The following is a 22,478-nucleotide window of genomic DNA, read 5'->3' as shown; positions in this document are numbered from 1 at the left end:
TAGGGTGTGGCAAGAGAAGACAGTATAAACACAGTGAGATCACATCATGTGGTGTGATCTTTTAATATTTATAAAATATCTATACTTTAAGAGTTTTCGTAAGAATTCAGCTCTAGAGACTGAGAATGAAATTAATTTCATGATCTTAAGATTCTCAATTTTTTAAAGTCTTCTGAGGACCTCCCTCCTGATCATTCGACTTATAAAGAAGGCAAAGCCCCACTGGAAGTGATTTCTCAAGCACCACCAAATGGAAATATTTCCAAAACTTAGTGTAGGAACCACAAGGGGTCTCTTATGAAAGCCGAAACTGTCCCCAGGATTAGTTCACTCAAGTTCCTTTTGTACTCTTCAGAAGACCACAGAACACACGGCTGCCACGCTAAGTGGAAGTTGATATTGTTTGTTGTAGTTGAATAGATTCCAACTCAACATGACCTCGTATGTGCAGAGTAGAACTGCTTCATAGAGTTTTCAAGGCTGTGACCTTTTGGAAGCTAACTTTCAAGGCTTGTCTTCCAAAGTGCTCTGAGTAGTTTTGAACCACAACCTTTCAGCTAGTAGTCTAGTGCTTAACCTCTTGTGCCACCCAGGGACTCCATTTACTTAGTGGAAGGGAGGTTAGTAATAAAACAATTTCCCCATTAAAACCCAAACAAAACAAACAAAAACCCCTCTAATTTGGGAATGTAATCATATAATTCCTACTTGGCAAAATGTACAGGTTGGCTACAGAACAAAAGGAACTATCTGAATCCAAACTATTGATTCTTAATCCTTTAATTAGACTAAGTCCTTCAGAAGGAAGCACAACTCATTGTTATTGAAGGAAATAAATAGGAAACTCAGACTGTGATATATATTCATACACATGAGCATACATACATTCCTCAGTATATTTACAGGAATAAACACTCATGGCAAAGGGCTCAAAGGCCAAATAAATTTATTTGCTGGTGAGAATCATAATTTGGAACATAAAAAAGAGTTCTTCTGGGAATATGATTTGGGAAGCATGTGGTGAGAGGGCGAGACTCAGCAATCCACAGGCATGTCAAAAGATGTGAAAAACTATCTTGAGCTAACTATGCTCTGACTTCAGGCCAAAGGTGTTTGCCCTGGCGCGCACTGACATCTGAGTGGTCGGAAGGCCCACTGGAGAGAATTTATTTGGAACCTTTCTTCTTCTTCTTCTTCTTCTTCACTGGTGTTTCATGTAGCCTAGGGTCCACTACTGCTTCTACTTGCTTTTTCAGCCTTTTCTTTTGTTTCCTTTTTTTAGGCTTTGGGGTACAGTCCTGGTCATCAGGTGGCCACACGCAATCCTCTCCATTTGAGGCAGAAGATACAGAATTCTCATCACAACAAGGGTCTCTGAGCTGCTGTTCAACTTGGTCTCTTTTCTTCTTGGCCACACACATGGGGTTCTCTTCTTCTTCCTGAGGCTTTTCTTTTTTAAGCCGCTTGGCCTTGGATTTGGTGTTATTCTCCAAATTTTTATCTTTTACTTCACTCTTTCTTTTCTTTGCTCTTTTCCATTCAATTTGGGCTTCTGAAGACTCAGGATCTGTAGCTGCAACTTGTGGCTTGCTCTGTAGCTTTGCCATCCGCTTGGCAAAATATTCCTGGATGGTTAAGGCACTGGTTGTTGTCGTGGAGGTTTCATTCTCCTCTGGAGTGGCAGAGCAGGAATCATCCTAAGATGTGGGGGAAAAAGTTAAAAACCAGTTAACCATCAACTGTTTATTCCTCAGAGTATTCCAGGAGGCCTCCACATAGACTAGTCACTTAAAATTAGCCATTGGGAAAAGGCTCAGACCTCAACATTCCCCCTTTTCTCTGGCATACCTGAACTGTGAAGTACAGAACAAGGTGGCCATATATTTTGGTTGAATACTATATGAGCTGATAGGGTGAACATACAGAATCTAATTTCAGAAGCTAGCTGGCAAACCACGTAGGTGGACGTCTGAGTAAGCATCTCCTTAGAATCAATTATACCAGGTGGCTTCAAAAAGTTCATGGAAAATGGAATTAAAAGATAATGGAATTTCCCCCCATGAATTCTATGAAGCTCCCGTGTAAATGGTGATTATGTCCCTGGAGTCTAACAAGAAAATAAAAAACTTGGAAATTCTGTAGCTTTGTGATTTTGTTGAAAACGTATGAGTATTTCAGCTACACTATGCATTTCTGCTTGGTAAAGTGAAGGGTCAGGGAAAAAAGAGAAAGATCCCCCACCGAGATGGATTGGTACAGTGACAGTAGTAATGGGTTCAAGCATAGCAATGATTGTGACGTTGGTGCAGGAATGGGCAGTGTTTCATTCTGTTGTGCACTGGCTTGCTATGAGTTGGTACTGACTTGATGACACCTACAACAACAGGATGGATTACAGGTCTTTGTGTGCTTCTTGACTTAGACTTTAGAATATATGTTAATCTTTCTCATGAGAGCATGATCCAAATTCCAACCTGGAATCTAGATTGTCGGGAACACCTTTCTCCTCCTCCATTCTGGCAGCTGCTCTAAAGAGAATGTGCAAGAGCTGGAAATGCATGTGTTGCCTCTTCCACACAGAAAGGGCAGGCTAGCCCCAGGAGCCTTTCTTCCCACAACTGGGGATAGGGAGAAGGGTGATGCCCTCACCTTTGCTTTGGCACAGCTTAGCCTATATTTTCAATAACCATGGTATTTTCAATAGTTTCAAATGATTGTGAAAGTTGGACACTGACTAAGGAAGACCATAAAAGAATTGATGCATTTGAGTTATGGTGTTGGAGGAGAATATTCAAGTACCATGGATTTCCAGAAGAACAAGCAAATCTGTGTTGGAAGCAGTACATTCAGAATGCTTCTCACAAGCCAGGATGGCCAGACTTCATGTCTCATACTTCAGACATTATCAGGAGGAATCAGTCCCTAGAGATCATGCTTGGTAAAGCGGAGGGTCAGTAAGGGTCAGCGGGGGTTGGGGGTGGGGTGGGACACAACAGGAGGCCCCCCAAGGAGATGGACTGGCATAACAGAAGCAGCAAAGGGATCAATCTGAACAACTGTAACAACACTGTAAGGGATAGTAAAGTACCGAGGAGGAGTACGAGGAGGAGGAGTGCTTTGTTCTGTTGTGCATGCTCTTGCTAAGAGTTGGTGCCTACTCAGCTGCACCAACAAGAATAGCCTATATGGCTGTAAGAGGGAGCTTCACAAAGTCTGTGGGAAAATGGAAATAAAAGAAAATGGAATGAACTTTTTGAAGCCCTCTTGTATTACTCTTTAAATTAGAGGGATTTCTCAGTCCTAACAACTTAGATTAAGTGAGGTTACATTTTAATTTTAAATAAATACATTCAGATGCAAGGCTTGAAAATACAGCGAAAATCCCTAATAGGTTGAAAAAAATAATGAAATGCTGGTACCAACATATAAATTGTGGTTAGTTGACAGTAAGGTGCTGAAAGCAAGTGTGTTAAAAAGAAAAACAACTCTCCTCCTGGCAAAAACAACAACAAAAAAAACCCTCCCCAAAACCAAATTCTTTGTCATTTGTTGTTGTTTGTGCCATGGAGTCGATTCCGACTCATAGCGACCCTGCACCGGGTTTCCGAGGCTGTTAATCTTTAAGGGAGCAGAACGCCTCAACTTTCTCCCGCCTCGTCTTTCTCCCGCAGAGCAGCTGGTATTTTCGAACTGCTGACCTTGCGGTTTGCAGCCCGATTCATACACTACGCTACCAGAGCTCCTTTCTTTGTCATTTGTTGTTGTTATGTGCCATAGAGTCGGTTCCGACCCATAGCGACCCTGTATAGGGTTTCCGAGGGTGTAAATCTTTACAGGAGTAGAAAGCCTCATCTTTCTCCCCCGGAGCAGCTGGTAGTTTCGAACCGCTGATCTTAAGGTTCGCAGCCCGATTCGTAACCACTACGCTACTACAATTCATGGCAACCCCACAGTGCGACAGAGCTAGACTGCTCCATAGGGTTTCCTTAGCTGTCAGCTTAGTTCTCCAGGCCTTTCTTCTGTGATGCTGCTGGGTCACAGAGGCTTTAAAATAATCAAGTCAAAAAATTACAGTAATGTTAAACTTTGTTGTTGTTGTTAAGTGCTGTTGAGTCAGTTCCAACTCATAGTGACCCCGTGTGGGTTTCTCAGGCTTTAAATCTTCAAGGGGGCAGAACGTCTCATTTTTCTCTGGTAGAGTGGCTATAAGGCTTGAGTCATGGACTTTGTTTTTTGCAGTCCAGAGCTTATCATGTAGAGCTACCCTGCTCCCAATGCTAACCTTAGGTTTTTATAAATTCCCAGGTTCTGTCACATACACCTGTTCTTACAGGCAAAGGCAGGTTGTTTTGTTCTTTTATGTTAGAAAGCATGGAAAATGGGTTTCATATCAATGGCCAAATCTGGATTCTACATATTCTGAACTTGTGCTAGCAATTTAATTACAAATCATTATGAATGGACTTTGCATATTTATTGACATAGTGGCACTGAAAAACCAGCTCAGTGGAACAAAAAGTAACATTATGCTTGAAATTTCAACAGAATCTATTATAGCAGCAGACAATTGGGCTTTGCAAGGCCATTGTCCCAGAGAACTTCCACTTAAGGGTACCTTATTAATAACATCACCACTTGCTAAATCAACACAAACTTTTACACTGGGCTAAAAAGGAGTCCTGGTTGGCACTGGAGGATAAGCACTGGACCTCAAGGGCAATTTGAGGTTGGCAGTTTATATTCACCAGCTGTTCCTCGAAAACTCTATACAGGGTGATCATGAGTCAGAACCAACTCCACAGCAATTGACAACAACAAAAAGACTGAATCACATGATCAAATTGTGAAATTTCAAAATGCAGAACATGTAGAATAAATTGTGTTCTGGGAAGGAGGTCCATATTTTATCTACCAGCATTCAATTTTTGCTGGTATACATCAGGTAATTTTCAGAAAAAGAAAAAAGTAGCCACCCTAGGAACCAAAAACCAGGTCACTTTATCTTTTTGGTCCTCAAATGTTGAAAAGGAGCTTAAACTTTGCGTAACTGAATGAAAAACCTTCCCAAGGCTTTCCTATTGCTAGCCTATTGCTTGTCACTTGATAGACAAGAACGGTCTTGCCTTCCATACACTGTTCACAGGCACTCACCCACAGTTATACACACATCCTCTGTGAAGGTGGCTCATTTATGTCAAGCAGGATTCATGTATAGATTGATGGCAATCAAAGGAGTTTATCTTATATGGGCTAACTCTTTTAAGAGTATATCTGTGTATTAAGAACTCAAATTCAAGTTATATCTTACAGTTTTTTACATTGTTCACCTGTTTACTACCTTCTAAATTTGTCCTTTTAACAGTTTAACCACAGGAAATGACTGCTAGTATTTAATGAACTTTTAATTATTTGAAGATACAAGACCATTTTTAGTCACTTGTTGAATTCAGTGAGGGCTTCTAAATCCTAGATAATAGGTCCATAATGGACTCCTATAGTGATAAGGATTTTAATAACAATGAACCACAACACATCAAGTTTAGCAGGGCACTGGACAAGCAAGAGAGGTGCCAGCCTCAGATCCCAATTATCCCATCGAGAGTGTAGGCAAAAGAAATTGCTGTGGAGGACAGTTTATGGCCAGAGGTAGTTACCCTCCAAAAGTTCAGAAATACATTTCTTAAAAAGTCATGGCAACCAAGGAAAATGCTGCAAATCTGATTCCTGTAAAGTCAAAGCCTAAGGATAAATATTTGATATACTTGAATTCAAAACACAGTTTTACTACAGAGATTATATTTCCTGCTTCTGTATTCTTAACCATAAAATCGTATGAAAAATATACACCTTTTCAAGAAAACGAACACTTCTAATATTTGATCTTTATTCCAAAGTAAGCAAGTACTGAGAAAAGTATCAATGAATTGCTAATATTTTGAAACACAGATAATTTGAGTCTTTCTAAATTTCCATTAAGCATACAGTCTGTACTATTGACATGTGACTTTCACAATTTCGTAAACTTCGAGACTCTCCCAATCTGCTTAGCGATGTCCTTGTTGCTATTAAGTGCTGTCCAGTTGGTTCCAACTCATAGCGACCCTGTATAGGGTAAGGAATGGCTGGTGGGTTTGAGCTATTGACCTTGCAGTTAGCAGTCCAGTGCTTATACTATAGTGCCACACCAGTGATTTTCTAGGAACTAGTAAAAGAGATTTACAAATGACTTGAAAACTTCCTGTTCCATAAAAAATATGACCACAGGAAGTATGGTTAGCTAATCATTTTGCCATATATTAAATTTAAGCTCAGAGATTCAGGACTGTATATTAAAAAAAATTCCAATTCCTGTTAATTAATAGAGATCCTTAGATAAATCTCATAACCTCTCTGGGCTTCAGTTACCTAATCAAGTAAAAGAAGTAGGTAAAATTAGAGTAATCCTAAGGTTTCTGACAGGGATAAGATTTACTGATTGTTGGAAAAACACTTGGGCTGGCCATTAACATATTATGATCTAAGAGAGAAGAGAAGGGACAATAGGCGTTACAAGTCAGCAGCAGAGATAGCTGTTGTTGTTAAGTGCTACCGAGTCGGTTCTGACCCAAAGTGACACTGTATAGGGTTTCCGAAGAGCAGCTGATGAGCTTGAACTGCCGACCATGCAGTTCAAATGGCTTTGCAGTCTGGCGCATTAACCCACAGTGCCACACCAGTAGAGATTAGCTCAGTCTATATAACAATATCACCCTGACTGTCAAGCAAAAATGCAGAGGTAAAATGGTATACTCCTAGTCTACTCTGGGAGTGCAGTGGCTCTGTGGGATAAGCACTGGACTGTGAACCACAAGATTGGAGGTTCAAGTCCACTAGTCGTTCCTAGGGAGAAAGATGAGATTTTCTGCTCCCACAAGGCCTTGGAAACCTTATACAGGGTTGTTAGGAGTTGGAACTGAGTCAAGGGAACTTAACAACAGTAATAATAGTCTACCCCTGAAAAAAACAAATACCACCTGTAAGAAAGCCGGACTGCTAGCTGCAAGGTTACAGTTCAAACCCATCAGCCACTTCACAGAGAAAGATGAGGCCGTCTGCTCATTTTGTAAAGATTTATAGTCCCAGAAACCTTGTACAGGGTTGCTATGGCACAGAATCTACTCCAGGGCAGTGGGTTTGCCTTTTTTTGTTGTTGTAAGAAGGAATGCAGCCCAAGCTCAGACCCATTAATGCCACTTAAGAAAGCCAAAACAGCTAAATACAATTTTGTATTTAATCATTTTAAGACTTAATTTGAAAGGATTGATGCCATGTACACGAGTAGGTTAAACAGTATTGCTGCAAAATCATAAGTATGAGGATGAGTCAAAAAACTATGCACACTACAGTTATATTAAAACAACCAATCCACGTCCACAGCTGATGACGTCATTGAGTGTGACATGAAATAATTCTGTCAAATAGACAAGTGACAGTGGATTCTATGACAAATCATTTATGACTCTGCCTATTAAAGAATCCACCACAGCTAGGCACTGAACCAACTCATGCAAGAGCATAAACAGAAGTGTTTGGACATCTGCAAATAAAATGTGGACTGATACTCAAAGAAAGGTAACAGTTTCTTTAAAAAATCATTACTTATAATGAGACATGAGTTCATTACTATGAGCTTGAGAGTAAACAGCAGAGTGTGGAGTGGAAACATTTTCAATCACTGACCAAGAAAAAGTTCAAAAGGTCAACCTTCAGCTGGAATATTTATGGTTACAGTTTTCTGGGATTCTCAAGGGCCAGTATTGGAACACTATCAGGAAAAAGGTTCAACAATCAACAGTGCTCATTACAGTGAGATGCTCACTGAAGAGCTGAAGCCTAAACTTTGAATTAAACACAGAGGACTGCTATCCCAGGGTGTTGTGATCTTACATGAAAATGCACATCTGCACACCTCTGCCCACACTGCTGACACTCTGCAGAAACTTCATTTTGAGGTGTTTAAGCATCCTTCGTATAGTCCTGATCTTGGTCCATCAGACTTTCACCTGTTTGGTCCCCTGAAAGTAGCCCTTTGAGGACAAAGATTCACCTCTAATGAAGAAGTGAGGACAGTAATGTATTTGTGGCTCACAGCTCAGCCTAAAACATTTTTAAGTAAGGGAATATGAAAGCTTGTTGACAGATGGACAAAGTGTATTGAAAAGGGAAGAGAATATGTTGAAAATGAATATTTGTCTTTTCTAAAAGCTGACTGATTTTTGACTCACCATTGTACCTTTATTAAACAAAAATATCAAAATGTGAAGCTATTGTTTCTTAAACACGACCTCCATTTAGGTTTATACATTTCTGAATGCCTTCTGGAGTGTATAAACCTAAATGGAGGTCGTGTTAAGAAACAATAGCTTCACATGTTTCCATTCTCTAACCCTTCCTGGAAGAATTCTGTGATCTTCGCCCACCTTGAGGGACTCAAATTACCTTCCCTGAGGGACTCAAATCGTGTTTCTTTTCAATGTTCTTTGACTTTGAAAACAAAAAGAAGTCTGAAGGGGTAACACAAGAGCTGTAAGTTTCCTAACAAAATTCTCATAGGACAGCTCTTGCTACCCTTCAAGAATGAGCAGGTACACTGTCTTGATGGGAAAACAAAATTCTTGAAGAATTGTAAAGCCAGAAGAGGAGATCATTCAAGCCCAATCACTAAGGAAAATTTACCTGAAGTCAGGCTATCAGGTAAGGTCTTGGTGGAGTGAAGAAGACAGCTATCATTTCTTGAATACTTTCAATGTTGTTGTTAAGTGCCTTTGAGTCAGTTCCAACTCATGACAACTCTGTATAGGTCCAGTGCTTTATCCCACAGGGCTACACCAGGACTCAATGTACTACTAGTCACTAATATCATAGATCACCTCATATGACTCTCACAGTAACCAAAGAGGAGGTATTCACTCTATGTTACAGACACAGAAACTAAAATGTATGCACTTAATTTACAGAAGGCCTCGTGGCTGGCCAATGGTAGTAGCAAGATTTGGTTCCAAGGCCCTTGGTCTCTCCACAATGGAATCTTCATTTCTAGTCTGATACTTGATAGACAGATAGAGAGACTCATCTGTCATTTTTTATCCTTCTTCCAATTGTACATCAATAGATTACAAGGAGTAAGTAAGGTTCATGCTCAACTTCAATGAAGGCAGAAATTAACTGACACACAAAGGATAGAGATTCCATACAGAATTTCCTGATTAAACCATATTTGGTAAAGAAAGTATCTTTATATAAAGTATTTCCTAATTACACTCATAATAAACAGACTTCATTTTACTGAGAAAGGAGAAATAGGCATCTTTGGAGCTATGTCACTGTATGATAAACACTGGACTGTGAATAACAATGTCAGCAATTCAAGTCCACCAGCTGCTCTCTGCTCCGGTAATGATTTACAATCCTGGAAACCCTATTCAGGGTCACTATGAGTCAGAATGGACTTGACGCTTAACAACAACAACATCCAAATACAAGATAGTATGGTGTGGCATTGTGGGCTAATGCGTCAGACTGCAAAGTCGTTTGAACTGCAAAGTTAGTGGTTCAAGCTCACTAGCTGCTCCTTGGAAACCCTATACGGGGTAGCTATAGGTAGGGATTGACTCAATGGCATTAACAACAACAACAGCACAGTTAAGATAAAAGGATAAAAGAGGGAAAGGGAAAATACATCTTAATAAGTATGATAGTTAAAAGTTTCATGTCAGCTTGACAGAGCCAGTATTCTCAGTGGTTTGGCAGTAAAGATGTAGTAATTTCCCATGATGAAATCTGCCATGAGCAACCAATCAATTGGAGGTGTGGCCTGCTTCTAGTCTATTGGAGACTCAGGTAAAGCTTTCTTCCTTTTTTGCTAGGTGTGTATTCTGCATCTGGCTCATCATCTAATTCCTGGTTCTGTACTTGAACCAGTGGCCTGCTCTATTTCCTGCCTATCCTGGGAGCTGCCATCTTACCTACCTGACCTTCTTGCCTGTCACCTGACCTGCCAATCTTGGTTCATCAGTCCTGCAGTCATGAGTCAGAAGCCTGTAGCCTGAAATCTGACCAATAGACTTGGGACTTACCTACCTCTACAACTGTGTGAGCCATTTCCTTGATATAAACTTCTCTCTGTACATATACATATATAAGCTTCACTGAGTTTATTTCTCCAGAGAACCCTTCCTAAAACAAGAAGTAACATAGAAAATCAACGACTGGACATATAAATAAAAGAGCCCCAAGAAGTTTCATTTAGAAGACATGTCAACAGAAATAAATTTTAAACAGAAAAAAAATTATACTATTTAGTTTTATCCAGACTTAAGAGTTTTATACTACCCCCACCTACAAATTTGCTTATAAATTCACTTGACAAAGTATGATTGTTCTAAAGCATGAAGTAAAAACCAACTGCAATCTTCCACCTAAGCCAACAATCCTTCTTGGACAGCTATTTGATTTACCACCACTCGGACACTTTCAATACAGAGAGCTGATTACTTTGTGTGGCAATCTAATTCACAGTCAGCTCTCTTTATCTCACTTTTCTCATCAGCCAAAGGTAGACTTAATACTTCATGGAAATATGCTGTGTGCCATGACAGGCCCTAAGAGCTAGAGCATCTTAGGACCTAAATTATCTCTGGTAACTCTGAATTACCAGGAGTAAGGACACGAGTGAATGTGAAAGGAAAGAAGACATCGTAGACCTTAAGACACCAACTAATAGACCATAACCCTCGCAAGTACCTGAAAGATACCAGAAACTATGCACGTCAACGTTTCTCAAATGCCTATCCAATTACGAGTTTGTTCTTTCTTTTAGATATTTCATATAGAGGTTTTGCAGCTCAATGAGCTATCTGTACAAGCTCTTCTAGGTTCACAGAGGACTTTACTCCTGTCATTCAAATATGTATGGTGAGCTGAATTAACAGTTGTTAAGTGCCGCCATCAAGTTGGTTCTGACTTACAGCAATCCTGCATAGGGCTTCCAAGGAGCAGCTAGTGAGTCTGAACTGCCGACCTTGCAGTTCAAACCAACTCTGAAGTCCAGTGCTTATCCTAGGGTACCACACCAGGACTCCGGATTCACAGTTGTTGTTGTTAAGTGCCTTTGAGTTGGTTTTAACTCATAGCGATTCTGTATAGAGTTTCCAAGAAGTGGCTGGTGAGTTTGAACTGCTGGTCTTGTGGTTCAAACTGACCTTTCGGTCCGGTGCATTATCCCACAGTGCCACACCAAGAACAGCTGTTGTTGTTGTTATGTGCCGTGGAGTCAGTGCCGACTCATAGCAACCCTGCACATGGCTTCTGAGGCTGTAAATCTTTACGGAAGTAGAAAGCCTCATCTTTCTCCCGTGGAACAGCTGGTAGTTTCTAATTGCTGACCCTGAGGTTAGCAGCCCGATTTGTAACTACTATGCTACCAGAGAACAGTAAATACCCCAAATAAGGAGCATTGCCTTTATTATTCTCAGAAGAATGTTATTAGTATCTTTTAGAGCAGGGAACTACAAGACAGAAATTTTAGTAAGGTGTTTGTGCTGATAAACACATCAGTCAAGGGATGGGGTTTCACAGGCAAGGCTCTTCAACACACGAGTCTTTTTATACAGTGCTGCTAATCTTACAGAAGCTTCTTGATTTTCTGTGTTAAAATGCAGAGATCATGCTGCAACAGTAACTCTTTAATGAACTTGTCTCATTGAAAGAAAACACAGACACCCAGAGCTCACGAGAATTGGATGTAGCGATTGGGATTATTAGTTGTGATGGCTTCTGCTTGCAAAGGACAAATGTTCACTCTCACCAGCCTGTCCATCATCAAGTTGTGTTGGATTATTCTGTGAATATTTAAGAAAGTTTGGCATTGGTATGAAAGAACATCTTGTACCTTTTACAAATTTTCAGCAGGGCAGTTCTGACAAACACAAATTGCATCTTGACATATTCTTGGGAGTTAGGAATTGTACCTAACCATTTTGGACAGAGATAAATTAGGGTACAAAGTGATTTTGTGACTTGTCAAGATGATGGTAATGCTGTTGTTCGGTGTGTGCTTTAAATCTGTCTCCAACTGAGAGGGCAGAGTGTGCTGACCCCGTCACATACTATTCTACCCAGAATGTTCTTCTGGATTCCTTATACCTAGATCATATGCAAGATTGCCTCCTTCAACAAGCCTGGTCTGTGTGGATGATTTCTTTTTGTTTATTATCTGCGACTGACAATTATTGCTTCTGTTTGTTGACTGATGTGTGCTTTGGAAGCATCTTTCCAAGGAAATGATAAGTTTCTTGAGGACAGGGGCCGTCTCTATTTCATTTCTATTCAGCATACCATCTATAATGAGGAACAAATGTATGGTTAGCACTCAGTGAAAGAACTGATGGCACTGAGTTCTAAGGATCAAAGGCTGTTAAGTGCTGCCTCTACCACCAACAGAACCATATTTTTTTTGTATTTCATGATATGTATCTGTCCGCACTTCAGGCAACTCATGATTAGCAGGTGCTTGTAAGGGTAGGGAGGAAGGAAAGAATCGACATTGTGGAGTATAGCTTCTTCCCAGCCACAGATGAAATCATTCCATTCTAATCTGAGAACACGTTGTCTCTTTACACAAATTGGTTCTTGAACTATCATGAGGTACTTACTTGAGTGTCTTTTGGTTTGAACAGTGAACCCTGTGAACCTTACTGATACATAAGAACTCAAACAGTCCATTACTTTCTCCTTCTGGCCTAATATTCCACATGCTATCATAGTCTGGGATATAGCTAAATCAGGAGAAAAAAGAAAGATTTTGTGTTAGATGGGAACTGTCACATTCTTTCTGAGTGATGTAGCTGAATACAAGCACTAAAAGAGGCTGCACAGACTGAACTGTTCCTGCCATTAAAAGAAACAGTTAATAAGAGAAGCTAGTTCTAGGGCATCTTAGAGGCAAACGTGGCCTTATCTAGCTGGTCGATAAGACAAACAGCTAGATAAAAGTTCCATCAGAGGCTTCTAGGTGCTGAAATTGATAAGTTACAACCTACATTATATCTTGAGCTGCAAACACAACCTGATGCTTGGGAATAATCAAATTGGGTTTGCTCATGAAGGCTAACTAAGCAATGATTATAAAAATAGTTAGAAAGCATACATTTATATCACTGGGTTGGCATTTTGTTTCTTGCTTTTTATGGCACCTTTGTGGTCCTATACATTTCCCTTGAAATAGTTTAAAACATTCAGTGTTTTGCTGCAACTGAACTATTTTTGCACTTACAAAAGTTTATTCAAGTATGTAAACTCTAACTTTTGTCAAGAGATCAATCATGCACATTGAGAGTTGGCCTAAGCACAGTCTCAGTAATATCAATCTTAGGGAATTTGTCTTAAAGATACAATCACTTTAAGTATTGGTATCATAAGTTTTGAAAACAAATAAAATCCCCACTGATTGAAAATCCGTTTTGAAGTGGTATTAATAATCAAAGATATAATAATATAACTAGAATTATATAACTCACTGGAAAACACTTATACAAAATTGTTTGTGTGTGTGTATGCATGCCAAGAGATTATGTTGTTGTTGTGAAGTACTGTAGAGTTGGTTAAGACTTGTAGGAGCAGCTGGTGGGTTTGAACAATGGACTTTGTGATCAGCAGTCCAGTCCTTATCCTATGTGCCACACCAGGACTCCAGCAGGTTATAGAATAGAAACCTACTCTGCAGGGGTTTCAGGAAGGGGACATGACAGGTAGCCTGTTTTTGTACAGCCTGCAATCATTAAGATTGTTTTTTAAGTGACTAAAAGAAAAAAAAAAATCAAAAGACTATTTCATGACATGTGACAATTACATGAAATTCAAACATGCTGTCGTTGTTAAGTGCTTTCAAGTCAGTTCTGACTCACAGTTACCCTGTATAGGGTTCCCAAGGAGTGACTGGTAAGCTTGAACCACTGACCTTCTGGTTCAAATCAACCTTGTGGTCTAGTGCATTATCCTGCAGTGCCAATAATTAATCTACGAGATATTATTAGTCAATAGTACTTATTTAGTACAAGAGTGGTCAAAGAGGTTAACACACAGCTGCTAACCAAAGACTGGGGGTTCAAGTCTACTGAAAGATGCCTGAGTGAGATCCACTTCAGAAAAATCAGCCACTGAAAAGCTAATGGAGCACAGTTCTACTCTGGTACACAGGAGTTGAAGGTGACAACGGCAAATGGTAACTGGTATGTTTATGCAAAGAGATGTTTAGTCTACTCTCAAACTAGATTTGAACTTCCAATGAGAACACCCTTTGTGACATCCATAATATTGATTTTGTGAGATTAAACAGGCCATCAGCTTGGGTGAATGTGTTTGTTTAAAGTTTCCTCATTCATTATTAACCAACCTATTCCGAGAGATGGTTTACCTTCAATTGACTTTGCAAATATCTGCTAAAATCAGTGTTGGCAAATAAAACAATCAAATCAGCATATGTTACTGTCTTTAAAACACATACTCAAAAACCTGGTGGTTCAAACCTACTCAGAGGCATCTCAGGACATAGGCCTAGCACTCTACTTCCAAAAGGTCAGAGCCATGAAAACCCAAGGGAGCTGCTCTACTTTGAGCCATGTGTTGGGATGGACTTGACAGCCACTAACAACAACAATATTGTAGGTATAATAAATTCTGTTAGAAACATATTGTGAACACGAGGATGAGTCAAAAATTATCCATTGTAAAATTTATTTTAATCAACTTTTAGAAAAGACAAATCAGTCTTCAACATAATCTCCTTGCTTTTCAAAACCGTCTGTCAACAAGTTTTGTGTTGCCTGATTAAAAAATGTTTTAGGCTGAGCTGCGAACCACTGATGCACCACTGTCTTCACTTTATCAGAGGTGAATCTGTATCTTCAAAGGGCTGGCATCAGGGGACCCAACAGGTGAAAGTCTGATGGGTTTGAACTGTCAGCATGACATGACTGGCTACTACAAGAATAAGCAAGCTGTTTGCCAGGAAGACATCAAGGCAAGCAATCAAGTTCTTTCAGGACAAACTTCCCTCTAAGACTCAAAGGGAACACACAAACAAGCATATAAGCTTGCTGGTGACCACACTGGTCTACTAGTGAGTGGAAGAGGGGGAAAGGCAGCAATGAAGAAATGGGCTGATTTCAACCACAGTCCATTGACTCCTGTTGACCTGGAGATGAAAGAGAGAAAAGAGGAAGGGCTGGTTGGTCCAAAGTGTGATGAGACCTGAGGACACTTGAGCCCATGGACAAGGACATATCTACAGAGGGCTAGAGCTGAGAGGGAAGCATCCAGCTGATATGAAGTGAGAGGAGATGCACAAGAACACCCAAATTGCAGACAGTACCCATTTTATCTAGCCTCGATAATCAGAACTCAACATTTTAAACACACACACACACACACACACACTATATATACATATATTTTATAAAGCAAACAAGGGTAAATTGCTTCAATTTGATGAACCTGACCTATACTCAGAGAGATAGTTACTCTAAATACCAACAGAGACAGAAGTAGTCTTCACATCAAGTATCAATGCTATCCACTCTGTGCAGAGGGTAGATAGGGACGGCAACTTAGACATTGGCTACCTAAAATGAGGGGGCAATGAAGGCACGGAGTGACTGGCTTACAAGGTTTCAAGAGGAAGTTTAGTTTAAGAGTATGGGGGAAAAGAAAGAGTCCCCACTGAATAGATTTCATCTTGTCTAGATGGGTCTGGTGAAAAGAGATGGGGATAAGATTCGTATGATTCAACAGTGAATAATTGTTATCATGACTAATTGCGACTGTCACAATTGTAAAGGTAGAAGTTTTGTAACAAAAACAGGGGAATGGTTAATCTTACAGTCCAAAAACCCAGGACCCTAGGACCATCTAGGGAGACGCACACAAGCAGAATGTGGGATCTTATCCAGAGAAGCAGCGACACCAGCGATGGAGGCAGAGATGGGGGCATGGAGTGGGGGAGCGGCTGATGACTCTAAAATTTATGGAAAGAGAGGGACTAAGAGCTGGTGGCCAGGATGCAGACTTTCAAAATGTACACTACAAATCCTTTGCACTTGGCAGAGCAGCTGTCCAGGTGGAATCATCAGACCCATACTTTTGTTGGAGACAAGATCACGGAGCCTAATCAAAAAACAATTTATTTGTTTATGGCAGAAATGGATTATTCAATATATTAACACTGAAATAGTAGTGTTGTTCTTTAGGTAATATTCCTGGTGTACTGCTGTAGGATAGGCACTGTACTTTTAACCACAGATCATCAGTTCAAATCCACCAGCTGCTCTTCGGAAACCCTACACAGGGTCGGTACAAGGTGGAACCGACTTTACGGCACTTAGCAACAACATCTGAATATCTATATGAAAATTATATTTAACTTCCGGAATCATTAGTTTTTCATAATTTGGGCCACTACAGTCCTAATCTCTCACCTGAAGTGTTTCAAAAACCTCCAAACCATTCCCTTTGCCTATTCTTGTTCCTCTACTGTCTAGTTTATGCAGCATCTGGGGTGATCATTTTAAAATATGTGGAATCATGCTACCTTTCTGCTCAAAATCTTTCAATACCTTCTTTTGTATTTTTGTTAAAAAACAAAACAAAACAAACTCAAGATCTTACAATGATGGCCTTCGAAGCCTTAAATGTTTTGACCACTTGAAGCTTCCCTGAATCGTTTTCTCTTTTGCACCCAGCCTAGCAGGCCTCTTTGCAATTCTCTGAGCATGCCAAGAACCTCTTTGTACATTAAGACCTTTGCATTACCTTTTCCTCTGCATAAAATGCTCTATGCAGATACCAATCTGGCCTACTCCCTCACTTTGCTTTGTCTTTACTCAAAGGCCACTTTATCAGAAAGGCCTTTCCTGACCATTCTATATAAAGAAGCACCCTCCTCCCATCATATTCTATCCACCACTTTGCTCTATTTTGGTACATAGCACATATCACCACCTAACATTTATTTATCTGCCTTCCTCAATTACTTCAGGACAGTAGAGATTTTGTTTTAAGTACTGCTGTGCCTGAATGTTAGAACAATGCCTGCTACTCAGTGTTGCTATTAAGTCCATTCAAACTCAGGGATCCTGTACAGGATTTCCGAGGAGCAGCTGGTGGGTTTGAACTGCCAACCTTGTGGTTCATAGTCTAGTACATATCCTACAGTGCCACACTCTCAATAAAACTTTTCAGAGTGAACAGATGAATAAAAATATTATTATAAAATGTGATCTGATTTTATGTATATAATACTGCTGATCTTTGAAATGTTAAGAGACTTTCAAGAAAAAAATTTTTGGGGGGGAGGTTAGTGATATTTGAAGGGCTCTGGACCTTGAAGAAGTGTTCATACTCAGTCTCTTGATAGAATACTAAATTATGTAGTAGAAAAAGGCTTATTGCCACTGAGTTGATTCCAACTCACAGAGACCCAGTGTATGCTAAAGTAGAATGCTGCTTAATAGGGTTTTCAATAACTGATTTTTTAGCAGACTGATTGCTAGGTCTTTCCTCTGAAGTATATCTGGGTAGACTGAAACTCCCAGCCTTTCAGTTAGCATCTGAGTGTATTAACTGTTTGTACCGTCCAGGGACTCTAGCAAATTGAGTATAGAGGTTGCTAACTGCTGCCTGTTTTTGATCAGCAAAGGATAGTCGGCAAGGAAAAAGTTTGGATATGAAACGATTTTACATGAAAGAGAACTCTCAAAAACACTACCAGTACACGGAGATACCATTCTAATAATTCAACATTAGGATTTGTCTTGGAATTGACAAACTCAGACAAATGAAGCAGACATCTTTAGAAAACATAATGGGGAACTGGGAGAAAGGAGATGATAGAGTATAGCCTTACTTTTCATTGGACTATAGCGGATAAATAGAAATAATGCCAAATTCTTCACATGTAGGCCAATGCTAACAAAGCTGTTCATTTTATTTATTTTCCATTTGCCTAGTCAGCTGCCCAAATTACCACTCATTAAGAAAAGCCAACACAAACTTGTTTTAAGAGGATGGCTCACTATGGCAACAATTTCTCAAGTAAATGACATCAAAATCACTGACAAGAGTCATCTAGCCTCTAGGGAGAATGAGGGGAAAGAAAAAGAGTAGCAGGCTTCCTGCCTCCCTAAAAGGTCCTAAGCCTTGGAAAGTTGCAGTGACTCATGTGACAACATTTCACAACACTCTGGCCATTATAAGATAAACGAGGCTCCTCCAAAGCCAGAAATGATCAATGTGACATAGGCACCAACGTCTTTGAATGAAGTCTAAAAATAATCCAAATTGACTGTATTTTGTAATTCTAGGTCAACTGGTGCTCTTACTTGCTCTCCAGAGGTAGGACAAGCAGTCTTTTCAAAGTAGTGGAAGGCTAGTACTTGAAACTCAGAGTAGAAGCAGAAATGTGGAGAGGGCTTGTCTCTCACTTTTACTCCAAAGGACAACATGAAAATTACTTACGGATCACAGCAACCCAACTTTGTTCCCTATTATATAATGTATGGAGTCCTGGTATGGTGCTCTAAGATACTCACTAGATCTCAAGGTCGGTTTGAACCTCAAGATCAGCAGTTCAAACTCAAGAGCCGCTCCTCAGAAACCCGATATAGGATGATCACTACAAGTTAGTTGGGAGCGACTCTACGGCACTTAACGACAGCAACATATAATAGCATTTTTTAACGGTTTAGATAATTTAGTATTTCAAAACAAGAAATAAACGGTAGAGGTTATTTTAAAGAGAAATTTATGTTAATAAAATTCATTAAGGAAAACCTGTGGCTCATCCACCATTTTAAATCAATCCAGTTCCATACAAGGGTTCCCGCTGCCGCTACTGCCAAACGGTCTGCGCGCCAGCGCCCCCTGCCGATCACTCAGCCACAATGGCGGACTCAAACGAATAGAGTACAGCAACCCAGAGGAATTTGCAGAGGGAACCAAGAAACGCCCGCAAGAATCAACAGGATGGCGCTAAAATAATTATTGGACGCTTGATCTGGGATACAAGCAAAAAATATCTGACTATTTGTCTCGATTTGGAAAGGTTATAGACCGCACAATCAAAACAAATCCAGTTATTGGACGGTCAAGAGGATTTGGATTCATTATTTCCAAAGATGCTGCTAGTGTTGATAAAGGGTTTGGAACTGAAAGAACAGCAAACAGGATGGCAAATTAATAGACGCCAAAAAGACCACAGCTTTTAAAGAAAAGGAAGTCTCCCCCCTCTCCCAAGTCAATTTTTTTGTGGATAGATTGAGTCCAGAGACTTCTGAAGAATAAACAATGTTTTGGTATATTCGAAGAAATTGAAGATATTGAACTTTCCATGGATAGAAAAACAAATGAAAGAAGGGGATTTTGTTTTATTACATGTACTGATGAAGAGCCAGTAAAGAAATTGTTGTTGTAAAGTGCCTTCGAATCAATTTCGACTCACAGTAATTCTGTATACCATTTCCAAATAGCTGCTGGGTTTGAACTGCCGAACTCCTGATCTGCAGTTCAGTGTTGATCCCACAGCGCCACACAAAAAGTTCAAAGAAATTGTTACAAAGCAGGTATCATCAAATTGGTTTTGGAAAGTGTGAAATCAAAGTTGCACAGCCCAAAGAGATTTATAGGCAGTAACGACAGAATAGAGGAAGAGGGGCTGTAGCTGGTGGGCAAGGTGGTACCAGAGGTCGTGGACAAGGTCAGTGCCCAAACTGGAACCAAGGATTTAATAACTACCACGTAAATAACACGGGTCCTGGTGTTAACGTGCTGGACTGCAAAGTTGCTTAGAAGCACAAGGTCAGTGGGTTCAGGCTCACCAGGTGCTCCTCGGAAACCCTATACAGGGTCACTATGGGTAGGAACCGACTCGATGGTACTTAACAACAACATGGAAATGACAACAGTACTTATAGTGGTGATGAAAACTACAGTGGCTATGGCAGATATGATTATACTGGGTGTAACTATGGGAACACTGGATATGGATAGGGATATGCAGACTACAGTGGCCAGCAGAGTTCGTATGGCAAGGCATCGCAAGGGGGTGGCAATCACCAAAACACCAGCCAAGCTAAAGGAGGACACTGAAGAAAACAGGAGGAGATGCTAAAGTAACCCATATTGGTAGGACAACATTGAAGATTGGTCTTCTGTTGATCTAAGACGATTATTTTATAAAAGACTTTTTAGTGTACAAGACACAACTGTGTCCAACTGTATATAGCTGCCAATGAGTTTTCTTTGTTTTTTACTTTATCCTTTGCTGTGTTTTGTGTTTTGACTCGATGTGGACTTGTAGTTATATAAATTTTATTTGTATGATTTCATGTTAAACCTCAGATAAATACTTATGTGAAAACCAAAAAACATGCCACCTCTTGCAGTTCTTGTCTATTTCTAAGTTGATTTTCATCCGTCGAACCAGCTACTGCAGAGTCATCTCATGACTCATAATGGCTCCATATGAATCCCAAAAATCAATGTAGGAAATAACATTTAAAAGATACTTTTAGAAGTAAATTTGGTGAAATAATTTTGTTTAAAGGATAATGAAACTATTAAAGTAAATTAAATAAAATTCTGAACTCAATGAGTCAAATAATAATGGTAAATGATTAAAAAATAACACATTGGGAAAATATACTTAAGGATAGACAAAAGTTGAACAACAACTACCACTACAAGACAACTCCATTCAAGAAAAACTCTAACAAATTAAATTGAGGTTACAATTTCAAAGAGTTCACAAAGAATAAATACTATCACTGATAAACACTATCCTACATATATAATCAAATAAAGACCTATTAGTTTTATGCAAGGAGCTCTGGTAGTGTAGTGGTTATGAGTCAGGCTGCCAACCTCAAGGTCAGCAGTTCAAAACTACAAGCAGTTCCGCAGGAGAAAGATGAGGCATTCTGCTCCCGTAAAGATTTACAGCCTCAGAAACCTGTGCAGGATCACTATGAGTCGGAACCAACTCCACAGAACTTAACAACAACAACAGTTTTATGCAAGGCATTTTATATATATATATATACATACACACACATATGTATTTTATAAGTAGCAAGGATACAATATTTAAATTCAAAGTTTGAGAACAAAAATTTTATTTCCCTACCTGTTCAGCAGGATCCAGAAAGGTTAAAGTAAGACCTGTCTATTATCTGCTGCAAAGCAAGACTGGTGCTCCATGCCATATAAGAGCCAACTATATGTCTGGGGTCCCTGACTGTGAACACTCAATGCCCCATAAATCTACTTCTCAAACTATCAGAGGTAAAGGACCTGTTTTTTTTTTTTTTTTGTTTTGTTTTTTCAAATCTTTATCTTGGGCCAATATATTTGTAAAATACAAAAAGAAAACAAATTTCTTATAAATGAAATCTAAAAAAGACATATATAAATAATAGCTCAGCTTTATAAACTTGCTATCAAATTACTATAAAGGCTTCTAAATACCTTCTCTCAATTTGTTCATCTTGTCATGGGCTAGTCTGTAGACTATACTTTGAGTAGCACTGCTGTAGAATAGTTGTTGTTGTTAAGTGCCACTGAGTTGATTCCAACTCATACTGACTCCGTATAGGGTTTCCAAGGTATGACTGGTGAGTTTTGAACCACTGACTTTGCAGTTCAAACCAACTTTATGGTTGAGTACTTATCCTGCAGCGTCACACCAGGACTCCCAAGAGAAAAAAGAAAATCAGTGCTGAACCCAGTGTAGGCTTAGTCAAATGATATGATTCACTCAATGACAGAATTTATATGATTTTGGACAAGTCATTGGTTTTTGTGGCCTGTCAAGGGTTAATTACAAAATAAGGAAGTAGGGTACTCAGGGATTTTTTAAATATAGTTTTAAGATGGCGTGCCTTTCCTTAAAATGAAATCTTAAACATAAGACCAATATGTATAACATTATCAAGAACAAATTCAGAGGATCTGGGAGGTCAGTCTATGATCAAAACAATTACAATGTGAAAGAGGGTAAACACATAGGAACAGAGATCCAGGTGGTGGGAAGATCAGATAGATTACAGAATAAAATAGACTGTCTTAAATGGAGGGAAAACTTAATAGAACATAAGGTAACGTCAAAGAAAATTAATACTTCACAACATAACAAGAAAATGAAAATCCAAGAACATGGAAACATTAAAACTATGAAGAAACTGACACGAAAGAACTCAAAAAACTCAGCACAGGAAGATATGCAGAACAAAGAAACCAGCAGCACCACAAAAAACAAACATGACAGCAATTAATCCATACCTATCAATAATCCATACCTAAAGAACCAACCATAGAAGACATAGAAATCAAATAGACTACATCTGTGGAAAGAGAAGATGGAAAAGCTCCATATCATCAGTGAAGACAAG

At 39.4% G+C, this 22,478-nt stretch overlaps 1 protein-coding gene and 1 pseudogene across 1 annotated transcript in view; one reads left to right on the top strand and one right to left on the bottom strand.

Annotated features, from left to right (window-relative positions):
* Nucleotides 1–1,166: 1,166 nt before the first annotated feature.
* The window catches only part of PINX1 (PIN2/TERF1 interacting, telomerase inhibitor 1), a 143,763-nt gene continuing 122,451 nt past the window's right edge, over nucleotides 1,167–22,478 (bottom strand). The window contains exon 7 of the mRNA XM_006864425.1: nucleotides 1,167–1,697. Within this exon, the coding sequence (XP_006864487.1) occupies nucleotides 1,167–1,697 (531 nt within the window). The remainder of the gene's footprint in view (nucleotides 1,698–22,478) is intronic.
* LOC102829193 lies at nucleotides 18,838–20,178 on the top strand (annotated as a pseudogene).

Source organism: Chrysochloris asiatica, unplaced genomic scaffold, assembly GCF_000296735.1.
Source record: "Chrysochloris asiatica unplaced genomic scaffold, ChrAsi1.0 scaffold00064, whole genome shotgun sequence".
NCBI classification, from domain to species: Eukaryota; Metazoa; Chordata; class Mammalia; order Afrosoricida; family Chrysochloridae; genus Chrysochloris; species Chrysochloris asiatica.
This window is presented reverse-complemented; position numbering and strand designations above follow the sequence as displayed.